The 14,860-nt window shown below is 37.8% G+C and overlaps 1 protein-coding gene across 1 annotated transcript in view; it reads left to right on the forward strand.

Annotated features, from left to right (window-relative positions):
* The window catches only part of POLQ (DNA polymerase theta), a 76,397-nt gene extending 63,130 nt beyond the window's left edge, over nt 1-13,267 (forward strand). Inside the window, exons 26-30 of the mRNA XM_081139255.1 lie at nt 1,930-2,041; nt 5,059-5,183; nt 8,750-8,903; nt 11,695-11,810; nt 12,243-13,267. Coding sequence (XP_080995381.1) covers nt 1,930-2,041; nt 5,059-5,183; nt 8,750-8,903; nt 11,695-11,810; nt 12,243-12,356 — 621 coding nt within the window. The 3' untranslated portion in view covers nt 12,357-13,267. The remainder of the gene's footprint in view (nt 1-1,929; nt 2,042-5,058; nt 5,184-8,749; nt 8,904-11,694; nt 11,811-12,242) is intronic.
* Nucleotides 13,268-14,860: the final 1,593 nt, after the last annotated feature.

Here is a 14,860-nt window from a genome sequence, read left to right on the forward strand (position 1 = left end):
GTCCTGCATTTAGCAAGATTCAAACCCTAGGTAAAGTAGGTAATATTCTAATATTTAATCCTTATAATAAACCCATTAAATAGGTATTATCTTCATTTTAGATAGGGGAAACTGAGGTACAGGAAGTTAGTAATTTGCTTAAGGTCTTATAGCCACCTATAAGTGGTAGAGGCGGAAGTTCAAAATGCCAGAATCTAGACATTCTGACTCTGTAACCTAAACATTTATCCCCTGATGATAGTGGCCTCCACTTAATAAGTTCTTGAATGATTTAATAGTGTTTATGCTATACTAATTTTTTTTCCTAAATCACTATGCACTGAACCATCTAATCTTTGAGTTTTACTGAGATCTCAGCTAGCACTAAATAATGCCTAAGTTAAAAAAAAAAAAAATGTTGGTGTCACAACAATAAGCATAGAAAGATCAAAAAGAAAGACAAAAAACGAGGAAAATATTTGTCTCAATGTATTCAAAGAGAGAAAAAAGGAAAAAAACAAAATACCACTAGCTGTCTAATCATATTAAAAGTATTTTGGAATTCTGATAATTATTTGCAAGTTATCTTTTAAAATTTTATTTAACATTTATATAGAACTTGCTTTATATCATGCAGTTTCCTGAACACTTACAATTAATTTAACCCTAACAATCTCGTGACATGGGTGTTACTACTGACTTCATTCTGCGAGTGAAGAAATCAAGATGCTAGAAGTTTAGGTAGCTTGTGCACGATAATACATCTTGTAAATGCTGGAATGAGGGTTTGAACCCACACAAAACTTATTATTAAATCAAAGTTTCTTTATTGACCTATTTAGGTCATTTTCCTTCATTATGCCCAATATTTCATGAGTTTTTGTTTAACTCAAATGAATTCTGCAGTTGTGGGATTTCAGGTGACTGTGAGGTGAAGAGGAGACTTATTTCCTGTAAGTCTCTGTATTAGCAAGCTCTTTTAGTGCTATCTGAGGATGAGGAGAGGAGTGTTTGTATGCTTTTCTTTCCTACTTCTAGGCACTTCTTTAAGCAGAAGTTAATGTGGTTATGAGGAGTTATAAGGAGTAGAAAACTGCTTTGAAGACTGCTGGATAAATGACAGAGTCAGTAATAAATCTTCCCTTCCCAGGATTAGCCTGGCCAGTGTGGTTCAAGTTGGTTGGAGCATCATTTTGTACACCAGAAGGTGGTGGGTTCGATTCCCGGTCAAGGCACATATCCAGGTTGCAGGTTTGATCCCCAGTTGGGGCATGTATGGGAGGAAACCAATTGATGTTTCTCTTTCATATTGATGTCTCTCTTTCTTCCTCTCTCTAAAAATCAATAGAAATAAATAAATAAAGCACTAGGATTACTTTCTTAAAACACAACATTCATATTTAATTCCAACAAATGTCCCCTTTTCCTCCCCATTCATCTCCTCCACCCTGTATCCACCCCACCCCAAGCCTTCCCCATACCAATGTCTGTGTCCATAGGTTATGCATATAAGCATATAAGTTCTTTGATTAATCTCTTCCCACACACTCCCCCCTTCCTCACCTTCCCTCTGAGATCCCTCAGTCTGTTCCATGCTTCTATATCTCTGGATCTATTTTGTTCATTAATTTATTTTGTTTATTATATTCCACATATGAGTGAGATCATGTGGTACTTGTCTTTCTCTGACTGGCTTATTTTGCTTAGCATAATACTCTCCACTTCCATCCATGCTGTCCCAAAAGGTAAGAGAGACTTCTTTTTTATGGCTGCATAGCATTCCATGGTGTAAATGTACCACAGCTTTACAGATGGCCAAGAGATATATGAAAAAAATACTCAAAGTCACTAATTATCAGAGAGATGCAAATTAAAACCAAATTTCAATCTTAATGGACTTTTTATATTTTTATTTTATGTAGTTCTGACCTTTCATTTACTTTCTTTCAGATTTGCTATGGAATCATTTATGGAATGGGAGCTAAATCTTTGGGAGAGCAGATGGGCATTAAAGAAAATGATGCTGCTGGCTACATTGACTCCTTCAAATCTAGATATACTGGTAAAGAAGCCTCGAGTGTTATCTTCTAGATGCTATTCTTTTCATATTATAGTAATTTAAAAAATTTGTGTTACAGATTTTCTATTAGCATTTCTATTAATCAGAAGTTTTCATCAGACATATTAATTAACAATTTTATTATGATTATTTACTAAGATGTGCTTTTTTCATAAAAAGGATGGAAATGGAATAGGAAAATGCAGTTGATGTATATGCTACTGTGTCATTATGAATATCTCATAAAATCTTGGACTTGTCCTGTGCTTTAGGTTTAGATAGCTTTAATATGAAACAGTGAACCATTGAGTAAATGTACCACAACCTGTGAGAGAACAATTGCTGTTATAGAGCAGTTTGAGTATCACTGTTTTAAATTATCTTTTCTTTTGGAAGTTTATTGAGGTATAATTTACATAGAATAAAATTCACCCTTTTTAGGTGTATAGTTGTATGAATTTTGACAAATGCACACAGTCATATAATTTATACCACAACCAAGATATGAGAACCATCACCCCTGAAAGTTTTTTTATGCTTCTTACTCTGTACCCAGTTCCCCAAAAGAAAATATTATTTACACATGACATGATCTTGTACATTGAAAACCATATAAATTTACAAAAACAACTACTAAAACAAATAACTAAATTTAGCAAGCTCCCACCATACAAGGACAATTTATAAAAATCAGTTATCTTTCTACTAGCAATAAACAATTAGCATACTTATAAAAAAATAAAACCATTTTCAATAACATCAAAATACATTAAAATACTTACGCTAAATATAACAGAGTATTTCAAGATTTTAATTGAAAACTCCAAAGCAATCCTAAGAGGAACTGAAGAATACTTAAGTAAATGGGAGTTTTATCATGTGAATTTATTAGAAGGCATAATATTGTTATGATGACAATTCAGTGCAATTCCAATCAAAATTTTATTAGACTCTTGTGCAAAATTAGACAAGCTGACTCTAAATTTATATGGAAATTCAAAGGGACTGGAATAACTTTTTTTGGGAAAAGTACAATGTTGAGCTCTTATACTTCATGGTTTCAAAACTTATTTTTAAACTACAATAATTAAGATAGGGATAAGGGTAGACATAGGGAACAATTATCACAATAAAGGTCCCAGAAATAGACCTATACATATATGGCAAGTTGATTTTCAACTAAGTTGCCATGGTAATTCAATGGAGGAAAAATGATTTTGTAAACAATTGGTGTTAGAACAACTAGATACCAGTATGGGAAAAAAGTGAACTTTAACTTTGATCTTACATTATATTAAAAAGTTAACTTGATATTGAGCATAGGATTAAAGGTAAGGGCTAAAACTATAAATTTCCCAGAAGAAACAGGGGAGAAAAGCTTTGTGACACTGAGGTAGGTAAAGATTTCTTAGGTGATAGTAACACTGAATCATAAAAGATAAACATTGATAAAAGACGCCTTAAGAAAATGTAAAGGCAAGCCACAGACTGAGAGAAAATATTTGCAGTTCCTATTATCTGACAAAGAACTTGCATCCAGAATATATAAAGAACTCTTATAACTCAATGCTAATTAGTCAAACAATCTCATAAAATAAAGGTCAAAGATTTGAACAGACACTTTACAAAAGAAGATAAATGAGTGACCGCATCAAATGTTATCATTATTAGTCAATCAGGGAAAAGAAAATTAAAACTGCAAAGAGATGCCATTACAAAAACAGAGCCAAAAAAGGCTAAAATTAAAAACATTGTATCTCTTTTACATTGCTGTTAGAATTATAAAATGCTATAACCACTTTGGAAAATAGTATGGCTCTTTCAGGCAAAGTTAAACATAAACTAAGCCATTTGATCCTGCAATTCTACTATTGGGTATTTTCCCAAGAAAAATGAAAACATATGTCCAAAGAATGACTTGTGCATGAATGTTATGGTAGTTTTATTCATAATAGCCCAAGATTAGGAACAGTCCAAATGTCTATCAACAGGATTATGGATAAACAGATTTTGGTATATCTGCAATGTAGTACTACTTAGCAGAAGAAGGCACACACAAATGAGAACATATAGTATAATTTAATTAAAAAATATGTCTTTATTGATTCAGTGAGAGGAAGGGAGAGGGAGAGAGAGAGAGATAGAAACATCAATGATGAGAGTAATTGATTGTCTGCCTCCTGCACGCCCCCTACTGGGGATCGAGCCCACAACCTGGGCGTGTTCCCTGATAGGGAATCAAACCGTGACCTCTTGGATCATAGGTTGATGCTCAACCTCTGAGCCATGCTGGCTGGGCTGGAATTGAATTTTTATGAATTTCAAGAACATAAAGACTATGATATAGTGTCATAAAGCACATCAGTGAGTCAGTGATGCTGATAATGGGGATCTGACTGTGAAGTGGTGAAATGTTTTGTATCTTGTAGTGGTTGTTATAGGAGTGTATACATTTGTTAATATATATCAAACTGTTTACCTGAAATGGGTGCCTTTTATTGTAGGTAAATTATATCTCAGAATTCATTGTTTTTTTAAAGTAGTTCTTGCAATCTCTGAATACTTGAAGGCCTCCTACAGAATCAGGTAAGAGAATTTGTAGAGCTCTCTTATATCTCAGCCTTTGGTTTGCTTTTTACTCAACAATATCACAGTAATTCTTAAAGAAAAAAAGCTGAGAGATGGATTGCTTTCTGAACTTTTATGCTAGTGCTCAAACATCACCAGCTGCTTTCCTTGTCAGGGCAGAGTTTTCTCTTCTTCTTATCGCCCACAGTCCCCTCAAATGTCTTTCTCTGCCAGCCACGCAACGGAAATCCTCAAACGAGGAGTTTCAACTGGGAGACATTAGTGTTTATTACTTAGGATGAGCAGAGCTGTGAGAAAGCAGAGATTGCATATATGAATAAAGTTAGATCAGCACAGTCTCTGTACTTTTGGTATGTTTCACTATATTGAAACTACTGAAGAAATTAAGAATGGACTTTAGTTGTACTTATTTCTTTTTTTTTTCTTTGTAGGGATTAATCATTTCATGAAAGAGACGGTGAAGAATTGTAGAAGAGATGGATTTGTTCGGACCATTTTGGGAAGGCGTAGATATTTACCAGGAATCAAAGACAACAACCCTTATCATAAAGCTCACGTACGTTGTAGTTCTCTGGATTTTTAATTTCAAATTTCAATGACATATACTTTTCAACAAAGACAAATACTGCTAATGTCCCTTAGAAGGATCACTAGAATATTAATTGGATCTTCTGTTTCATTAAGGACTTCTGAAGTGATGGCATATGCCAGTCTTTGGGAGATTAATAAATACCAGCTCACTTTTATAGCACTTCATTTAAAGATGTTTCAGTTAGCCAGTTAGTTATTAGCTTGATTGTAAGTTATAAATAAACTTAATTCTTACATTTGCTATTTGTTCTTTGTTTCAGATACCAATTGCTAATTTGTCATATACACCAGATTGCCAATGTCTTCAGAGATTAGCCAGTCATTAACATCAGTATAAAGCTTTAGTGATGGTATTTGCTCAAATTATGAATAAAATCTCTTTCTGAAGTCATTGGGATTCATAAAAGCATTCTGTGTATCTGAGCATTTAAGCTATTTTAGTCCAGATCTGTCTATTGTAACTGGTTGTATTTTGCTCTTCCCCCATAGTGTTGCATGCCAGTGTCCACTACATATAGTATATAATGAAAATACCCAGCCCCCAAACTGCTAAACTTCTGTCTGGAGCTAGAAGCCTTCAGAGCACTAATGCTCTTAGGGGCAATGGAAGAACAGTTGGCTTTTTATTACTTCTTCACTCTCTAGCCCCTTATATATCCACATACAGTAATCAGATGTTTATCAGGCTTTTATCATCTTTTAACTGAACTAGGCACTGTATTTGATGCACTAGAAAAATAAATCTTAAAATGTATTAGAAGAGATAAAGCGAACTAAAACTGTGTAACAATAACACATATACTCAATTATTTAGGCTTCAGGAAGGAGGTAGTACTTCAGTAGATTTTTAAAGATGATTTAAAATTTAGATTATTGGGCAAGAGAAAAAGACAATCATATGTGAATAAGAATTGGAGTGAGGATTGGCCAGAAGCCAGTCTGGTAGGAATGGAGAGCTTGAGCTGTCACTTAGGGGTAGATAATTTTCTACGTGTCAGATGGAGCCAGACAGTAGAAGGATGGTAGAAGGTTTTTAGTGACAGGCTGAGAAACCTGGCCTTGATCTAGCAGGAATTGATTACATTTCTTGGAATTTACATGATGAAAACTGGAGGATAGGGTTATTACTGTAAATGAACAATATAATTTTTCAAAAACTAATATTTTTGTACCCAAATATGTGAGAGTAACACTTCTTTCTTTCCCCTTCCTTCCCCTTCCTTCCCCTTCCTTCCCCTCCCTTCCCCTCCCTCCCTCCCTCCCTCCCTCCCTCCCTCCCTCCCTCCCTCCCTCCCTCCCTCCCTCCCTCCCTCCCTCCCTCCCTCCCTCCCTCCCTCCCTTCCTTCCTTCCTTCCTTCCTTCCTTCCTTCCTTCCTTTTTTAAAAATGCCACTACAGTTTTAAATTGGTAGGATCTTTTTTTTTTTTTTGGAATTTTTAAAATTGAATTTGTTGGGGTGACATTGGTTAAAAAAATTGTATCGGTTTCCAGTGCACAATATAATACATCATCTGTATTATTGTATTGTGTGTTTAACATCCCAAGTCGTCAAGTCTCCTCCCATCCGCATCCCTCCTTCACCCTCTTCTACCTCCCCCCCCCTTTCCTTCTGGCAATCACCATACTGTTGTCTGTGTCTGTGAATCTCTTTTTCCCTTAATCCCGTCACCTTTTTCACCCAGGCCCCTAACCCCCCTCCCCTCTGAAAGTTGTTAGTCTGTTCTCTGTATCTATGAGTATGTTTCTATTTTGTTTGTTAGTTTATTTTGTTCATTAGATCCCACATATAAGTGGAATCATATGGTACTTGTCTTTCTCTGACTGGCTTATTTCACTTAGTATAATATTCTTCTGGTTCAGCCATGCTGCTGCAAAAGGTAAGAGTTCCTTCTTTTTTACAGCCAAGTAGTATTCCATTGTGTAAATGTTCCACAGCTTTTTTATCCACTCATCTACTGATGGGCATGTGGGCTGCTTCCAAAGCTTGGCTATTGTAAATAAAACTGCAGTGAACATGGGGGTGCAGAGAGTAAGACTTCTGATGGCCAAAGTTTAGGTGTCAGGATCTAACTGTTCATTATGTTGTGGATGGGGAAAAAACTCCTACCCTCTGAATTAGGAATAGAGTAAATACAGCCAGACATATTTTTTGATTTTGGTTTGGTTTCATTTTACTTTTATTATATTCAAAAATATACATAGAAAAAGCACAGAAAACAAATGTAAGTTTTAATAAATTTCACAGGGCTACACCTGTGTAACCATCACTGAAGTCACAAAGTTGAATATTGTGAGCATCCAGAAGCCCTGCTCATGCCTCCTTCTAATTACCACCCCCTGCCTTCCCAGAAATAACCACTATCATAACTTCTAACCCTACAGTTTTGTTTTATCTATTATTGACTTCTATGTATATAACATAGGCAAGTCATTCATGTTTCATGTATGAGCAGCTGTACAGTACTCTGTTATATGGATATACCACAATTTATCCATTTTTTTCTATTGACAGTCATTCGGGTTTCCAGCTGGAGCTGTTATGGATATTGCTGATTTAAACATTCTTATCCAAGATTCTTGGCACACAGATGCTTCCATTTATGCTTGGAATGACCTAGCCATAGAATTGCTGCTTACCCTCAGTATTAGTAAATAAAGCCAAATTGTTTTCATGGTGGCTATGACAGTCTGTCTTTCCATCAGAAGTTCTTACACCTCTCAAGTTACATAGATCCTTCCAGCGAGTACACCCTTTCCATTGTCTGAGAACTTTTGGGACAACAGGACTGATATTCATGGATAGATTACACCTTGGATATTAACCCAGACCTCCTCCCTGCTGCCTCAGGATGATCACTTTTAGCAGCTATGGCTGCCTTCCAAGAAGCTCATGGCAACATAGTTTCAGGGAAGTTCTAACTTAATACCTAGGGAACTAGGGCCTGCATTTCCACTAGCAGCTAATGATTAGCCCTAGCAGCCCATAAAAAGCTCTGGTTCATACCCGAGGGCTCCATACCTACTGGGGGTAAACTCTACATATGACCACGAGGCCGCTGGTACAGGGGATGTACTTGGAACATTCCAACCAACATCACAAAGAATGATATTCTACTTTATCTATTTAAGATTAATAGGAATTATATTTTGAGGAATAACTCCTTTAGAGTGAAGTTTAGAACAGCTGTGACATTGATGATATATGTTTATAAAATAAAATGATTTTGAGCTACTAAATACATTTTAAGTGTGATACAGATTTTGGTTCCTGACTGAGTGTTGAATATTTCTAAACGGAAGCAATCTGACCTTCTATTTATCATGTGAATCATAGCCCCGAGTCTAGAGTCCTTGGTCATTCTAGTTGTTATTACTATGGTGCTGCTTAATACTTGATATCCTGGGTCACATCTTGGTCCAGATTTCCAGTCTGGTTGCAGATGTAAGCACTGATCTGTGGGTGCTAAAAGCAGGTATGAAACCATGTTGTGAATCTGATGGAACACCTGTTATTGTTATTGTTTTTTATAGGCTGAGCGTCAGGCTATCAATACAACAGTCCAAGGTTCGGCGGCTGATGTTGTCAAAATAGCCACAGTTAACATTCAGAAGCAATTAGAGACCTTCCAGTCCATCTTCAAATCCCATGGTCATCGGGAGGTTATGCTCCAAAGTGACAGAACAGGTTTGTTCATAAATGAGACCCCTCCTATAGCATGGTGAGATTAATTGCATCAGGAATGAAAAGGGGATGTATTTTATATATTATTTCTCAGCAGTTCTCCAACATTTTGGTTTCAATTTGTCTTTATACTCTTAGAATTAAGATCCCCAAAGAGCTTTTGTTTATGTGGGTTATATCTACTAACATTTACCATATTATAAATTTTTTAAAAAGGAATTTAATAATGTTTATTAACATTTAAAAATAATAAACTCAACATATGTTAACATAAGTAACATTTTTATTAAAACCACTACATTTTTTAGAACAAAAATTTGGTGATGAGTGGCTTTATTTTACCTTTCTGGTAATGTCTTTAATGTCTGGCTTATGAGAAGACAGTTGGATTCTTTTTCTGCATTCAGTTTGTTGCAACATTACTTGTCCTGTAACCTCTGGAAAACCCTAAACATACAATCTCGGGTAATAAATGTTCCCGTTTGTGGGAAACTGGTGCGTTTCTCAGGATCTGATACTTTCAGTGCTAAACCCAGGATATTTGGTCAACTTGCTATAGACTTATGATAGATGAGACTAAAAAAGGAAACTAACCTCTGCACGTTAAGAAAATAATTGACTTTGCAGATGCTTTGAAAGGGCCTCAGGGATCCCCTGTGGTCCTCAGAGCACAACTTAAGAACATGTTGGTTTTACCTATTCATGACCTTCCTTGTTCTCTGAAGTCTGGGAATATATACTAACTTGACCTTATCACATACATTTCTTGGCCAATATTGTCATCTTTTCTTGCTCTTGCTCTCAAAATATTTTCTCTAAGTTCTCTCCTTATTGCTTAGATAGATTATTTCTTGTTTTAACTAGTACATAGGACTTTCCCTTCTCTGTTTGTCTCATGTCCATACTTCTGCTTTAAATACCATTTCACGGTCACTGAGATTGTCAAGCTATGAGTGCAGCCATGTTTTACATTTTCCTGGGAAGAAGTTAGGAAGGTTCAGACATAAAGGAGAAGAATCAGCTGCTTGAGATGGGGTAGAAAAGGTACAGATCAGCTGTTGAGAATGGAATTTGCTACTTCTAGAAGAAACATACAAATACGTTATAGAGAATAATACAGCCAGTTACATAAAAAGATGTTTACTTATATACAAAAATACATAGATCTAAAAACCTGTTTGCCCATCAAATTAGGATTGTTAGTTTTATTGTCTTTAGTGCCCTCCGAGATACGTAAGGCTGACCATTCAGCATTTTGTGTGTGGGAGTACGTGTGCACACACACACACCACACGCGCATATATGAAGAGAGAGAGAGAATGTGATCAAGGTTATTTGGGGAGTAACATTGTACTGTGTTCTCGGAAGGGCTTAGAAGGGAAAGTTATGAACCTATGTTTCAATTTAAAATCTCCTATGGAAAGCAAGGGAACATGCGGTGCCCGACGGGAATTTCTGCACACTCTCCACAGCAGAGCGATGCATGTCTGGCGAGGGCGTAGACTACCACGACCTTTAGAACAAGTGGATGGCAGTGTAGATATGTCACCGAGGAAGACTTCCTGGTGTCATGCTGGGTGAAGGGTAGGAGTAGGTCAGTGGGACCAGAGCGCTCTGAGCCTGGGGAAGCAGACCACAGGGAACAGGAGTTTCATGGCATTCTGGGTCAGAAGCCAAGTACCCAAGGAAGTGAAGATGACAAAGTACGGAGATCAGAAAGCAGAAAGGCTAGAGCATCCGCACAGCTAATGTGACATTAGTGGGGCCCAGTGGGGCAAACCAGGTGTCAGCCAAACTGGCAAACAGGTGCACAGCCTTTGCAGCCCTGGTATGGCAGCTGCTTGCCATGGCCTCATCTGCATTGTTCTCTTACCCTGTGAGGGCCACCTCTGGAGAAATGTGAGCTACAGACAGTGACAGCTAAAGAACTGAGGGAAGCAGCAGATATTGAGGGAGATGGCGTTACATTTGTGCAGTCCTGAAGGACAAGTAGGACATTTGGATGGCAGGAAGGAAGGATTGCTGAGAGATATGGACAAACAGAGGCAGTTACTCTAAAGATATTAATGTTGAACCTTATTTTAATGAGCAGAGGGGCATAATCTGTACCACCAGGTCCAGCTAGTTAAGAAGTAGTAACTAAGTCTAGTATAGTGATTTATAACCATTTTTGGAGTCATGGGTTTTATAGATCACCTCCACAGAAAAATGTGCAGACATAGACTCTTACTTATAATGTCAGGGGACTCCCACACCCTCTTAAGTCCACATTTGGACCTGAGGTTTAGAAATACTTATCCAATTGGGGAAGCACCAGTTCTACTACAGTGGCACTCTGGCCAAAAAAGACATCAGGAAGTGTCCCTCTTATAAGACACTGCTTAATGACAATACAGTTCACTTTGCTGGAGCAGGAATCAGGCCCCGTACTATTCTGGTGCTTTTACTCAGAGAAATTGGTAGTGGGGACTCCATGGAAAGAGAAGATGTTGGTTGTTCATGAGAAGTAAATTAGACTAGAGTTTGGAGCAGATTTCTGCAAACTTCATTTACTGGCTTCTTTGTTAGACTCCTTTCTGGGAGGGAGTTGATGGAGATTCAGTTTACCCGATGGGTGGACTATATAGCAGCCAACAAGTAGCTATTTTCCTGATAGTTCTAAATATTAAATATTATGTATTTTAATCACTTAATTAAAATTTCCCTGAGTGTCTCAAGATCTCTAAAAAAAAATAAAATTCTCCTTTGGCAGAGTTACATGCTTATCAGTTTACTGCTTTTTTTCTTGGGGTAGGATTGTTGCCCAAGAGAAAGCTGCAAGGGATGTTCCGCCCAGTCAGAGGAGGCTTCTTCATCCTTCAGCTCCACGATGAACTCTTATATGAAGTGGCAGAAGAGGATGTTGTTCGGGTATTTTTACAGTGTTTTCCATTTTCCATTCTATAGAAAGTACAGACACTGTATAGGTCATGCTGAGATGCAGGAGGTTTCTGAAACCTTCCCCAGCCCCAGGATGGCTACATAAATGTTGGGTCCTTCAGGGCACAGAAAGAACTAAGAGTGCTCAGTGTCATAGCATTGTTAAAGAAATTCCTGGTGTGGGGATATTTTCGTCTGGGAGAAGTAGGTGAGAATTTGGAGTTTTGCCTGGAGGGTTTCAAAGCGTTCCAGCTGGAGCCCGCAGGTCCCGCTGATCAGTGCAGACTTCGGGTGCCTGGCTCTTTTCCCAAGTCACCGTTGAGCACGGTGAAGAGCTCCAGTTTGGCTTATCACCTCGGCGGGTGGCGTGGGGAACAGTCTTTGGGCAGAGGGTTTGTTAACCTCTTGTTTTTTTCCCCTTAGGTTGCTCAGATTGTCAAGAATGAAATGGAAAATGCTGTAAAACTTTCTGTGAAACTGACAGTAAAAGTGAAAATAGGTGCCAGCTGGGGAGAGCTGAAGGATTTTGATGTGTAAACTACACAGTAGGTGAAGGCCTCTTAGGGTAGCCTTGTGTAGATACAATTACATGGAAAGAATCGAGATTACTCTTTCACCTACTTCATGAAAACAGAAGCCCTCAAGTCTTGATGGACTCAGGATAGTAATTTTATAATGGGAGTTTCAAAGTGTGTGTAAGAGTTTATTTTCTGTAGCACAAAAAATATTTTTTGAGGCAAAATACCAAGTTCAATGACTATATTCACTCTCAAAGAGTATCTATGAAATTGCCCTTTATAGTTTACTGTGGCTCTAAACAGGTTTAGCACACAGGCTTGAAAAAGGCACTTAGCACTTTGGGTCCTCACCTGTCTGGATTGAGCATGAGAAAAACAGAACTGCTCTCTCGGGTATTTTCAGTCCTATCAGGGATTCAGACAGTTGTGATACGGGCTCCAACAGGAGCCACAGGCAGGTAAGGGTTTGATTTCATATACACCCCCAGGGTTAGGCCTGTGTGTGATTTTTCTCTAATATCAATTTAGACTACTGAAGTAGTATTTTTAAATAGCACTGGCTAATAACGAATTCTATAAAGTAGTAAGACTTGATATGGATATAGTCAAAAAATAGATTTCCACGAAATGAAAATTCATGCAATGAATGTGTTTACAGCACTTAGTATAAAATAAGCTACACCTCTTGAAGAGGCATCCTGTTCTGTAAGACCAGATGTTTATGTTGCAGGTTAATATAATGCTGCAGAGCAAGGAAACACCCTCTTGTCAGTTCCTTAGTGTGTCTGTCTGTGTCCATGGCATTGTGAGAATACCCACCCTGAAAAGATTATACTTTAATAATCCTCATCAGAGGTTAAAATAAAATGTATTTATGAGAAACTTTTTGTTGTTAAAATAAAATGTATTTATGAGATACTTTCTATCAGCAATTCAGGGGGTTTTTTTGGTGTTTTTTTTTTTAAATATATCTTTATTGATTTCAGAGAGAGGAAAGGAGAGGGAAAGAGAGATAGAAACATCAATGATGAGAGAGTCGTTGATCAAGCCCGCAACGGGGGCATGTGTCCTGACAGGGAATCGAACCTCGATCACCTAGATCCCAGGTCGACGCTCAACCCCTGAGCCACGCCCGGCCAGGCAGCAATTCAGTTTTTAAATTGTGTTTGGTCTACGAGTATCAGAAACCCACGTCCCATATTTACCTATTCTGTAGTTTGCCCAACTCCATGCATAGGAAATGTAATTATATCCTTAATTTAGTTATCAAAAGGCTCTTTAATGTTTATTAATCCAAAATTTTAAAAAATATAGTTGCTTTATAAACAAAGTGTGATACACTGTCAGTAACTGGATATTAGTGCACAAGATACTCAGACATGTATTTTTGGGGGGAGGCGGATAGGGCAGAAGATGGCAGAAGTAAGCGGGAAGTTGTATCATTATTTCTCAGGGTTTTCCGTGTTCGCCTGTACCATATTTGCCAGAGACAAGCTGTAGTGCTGCCGGTATTCTGGTGGCCTTGAGATCCAGCCCAAGAGAAAGCTCAGCCTATTTATGAGTGCTCTTCAAATCTGAGTGCAGACATATAGGTAACTTCCCCCTCATGGTCCACAGCCACGGCCCTGCCCTGCACGTGCAGTCACATGCATCTTCTCATCCTGACCTGTCAGCTGGACTTCAAGCAGGCAGTCCTTGCTTTGCATCATGAAGTTATGCACAAGTTCCAGTTACCATGGTTTAAATAACACTAGGGCCCCTTACAACACAGTTCAAATTTTAGTTACCAAAGTTTTGTAACTGAGTAATGCATAAAGTTCATACTTCATTGGTAGCTCTTCAGGACACAAATCACTGTGTACATAACAGAAGCGCATTGTGGTAGGCAGAATAATGCCCTTCCCCTAAATGCCCATATTCTAATTCCTAAAACCTGTGAACATGTTATATTACATGGCAAAATGACATTGCTGATGCGATTTAGTTAGAGACCTTAAGATGGGGAGATTTTCTGGGTAGTTCCAATATAGACACAAGGGACCTTATAAGAGGAAGGCAGATGGTCAGAGGAGGAGATGTGACTGCAGAAACAGAGTCAGGTTAAGATTTGAAGATGTTGCACTGCTGACTTTAAAGATGGAAGAAGAGGCCATGAGCCAAGGACTGCAGGCAGCCTCTAGAAGCTGGGAAAGACCAAGGTATGGAAATGGAGTCCCCCCAGATCCTCCAGAAGTGGCAGAGCCCTGCCAACACCTTGATTTTAGCCCAATAAGACCATATCGGATGTCTGACCTCCAGAATGGTAAAATAATTTGTGTTGTTTTTAAGTTTTATTGAAATATAGTTGACATACAGCACTGTACAAGTTTAAATCGTACAGCATAGTGGCTTGGCTTGCGTATAGCATTGTGAAATGATTACAATACGTTTAGTTAACATCCATCGTCTCATATAGATATAAAGGAAAACTTTTTTCTTTGTGATGAGAACTTTTAGGATTTACTCTCTTAGCAACTTTCGAAT

This window comes from Miniopterus schreibersii (genome assembly GCF_964146895.1).
Source record: "Miniopterus schreibersii genome assembly, chromosome: 5".
In the NCBI taxonomy this organism is placed as follows: Eukaryota; Metazoa; Chordata; class Mammalia; order Chiroptera; family Miniopteridae; genus Miniopterus; species Miniopterus schreibersii.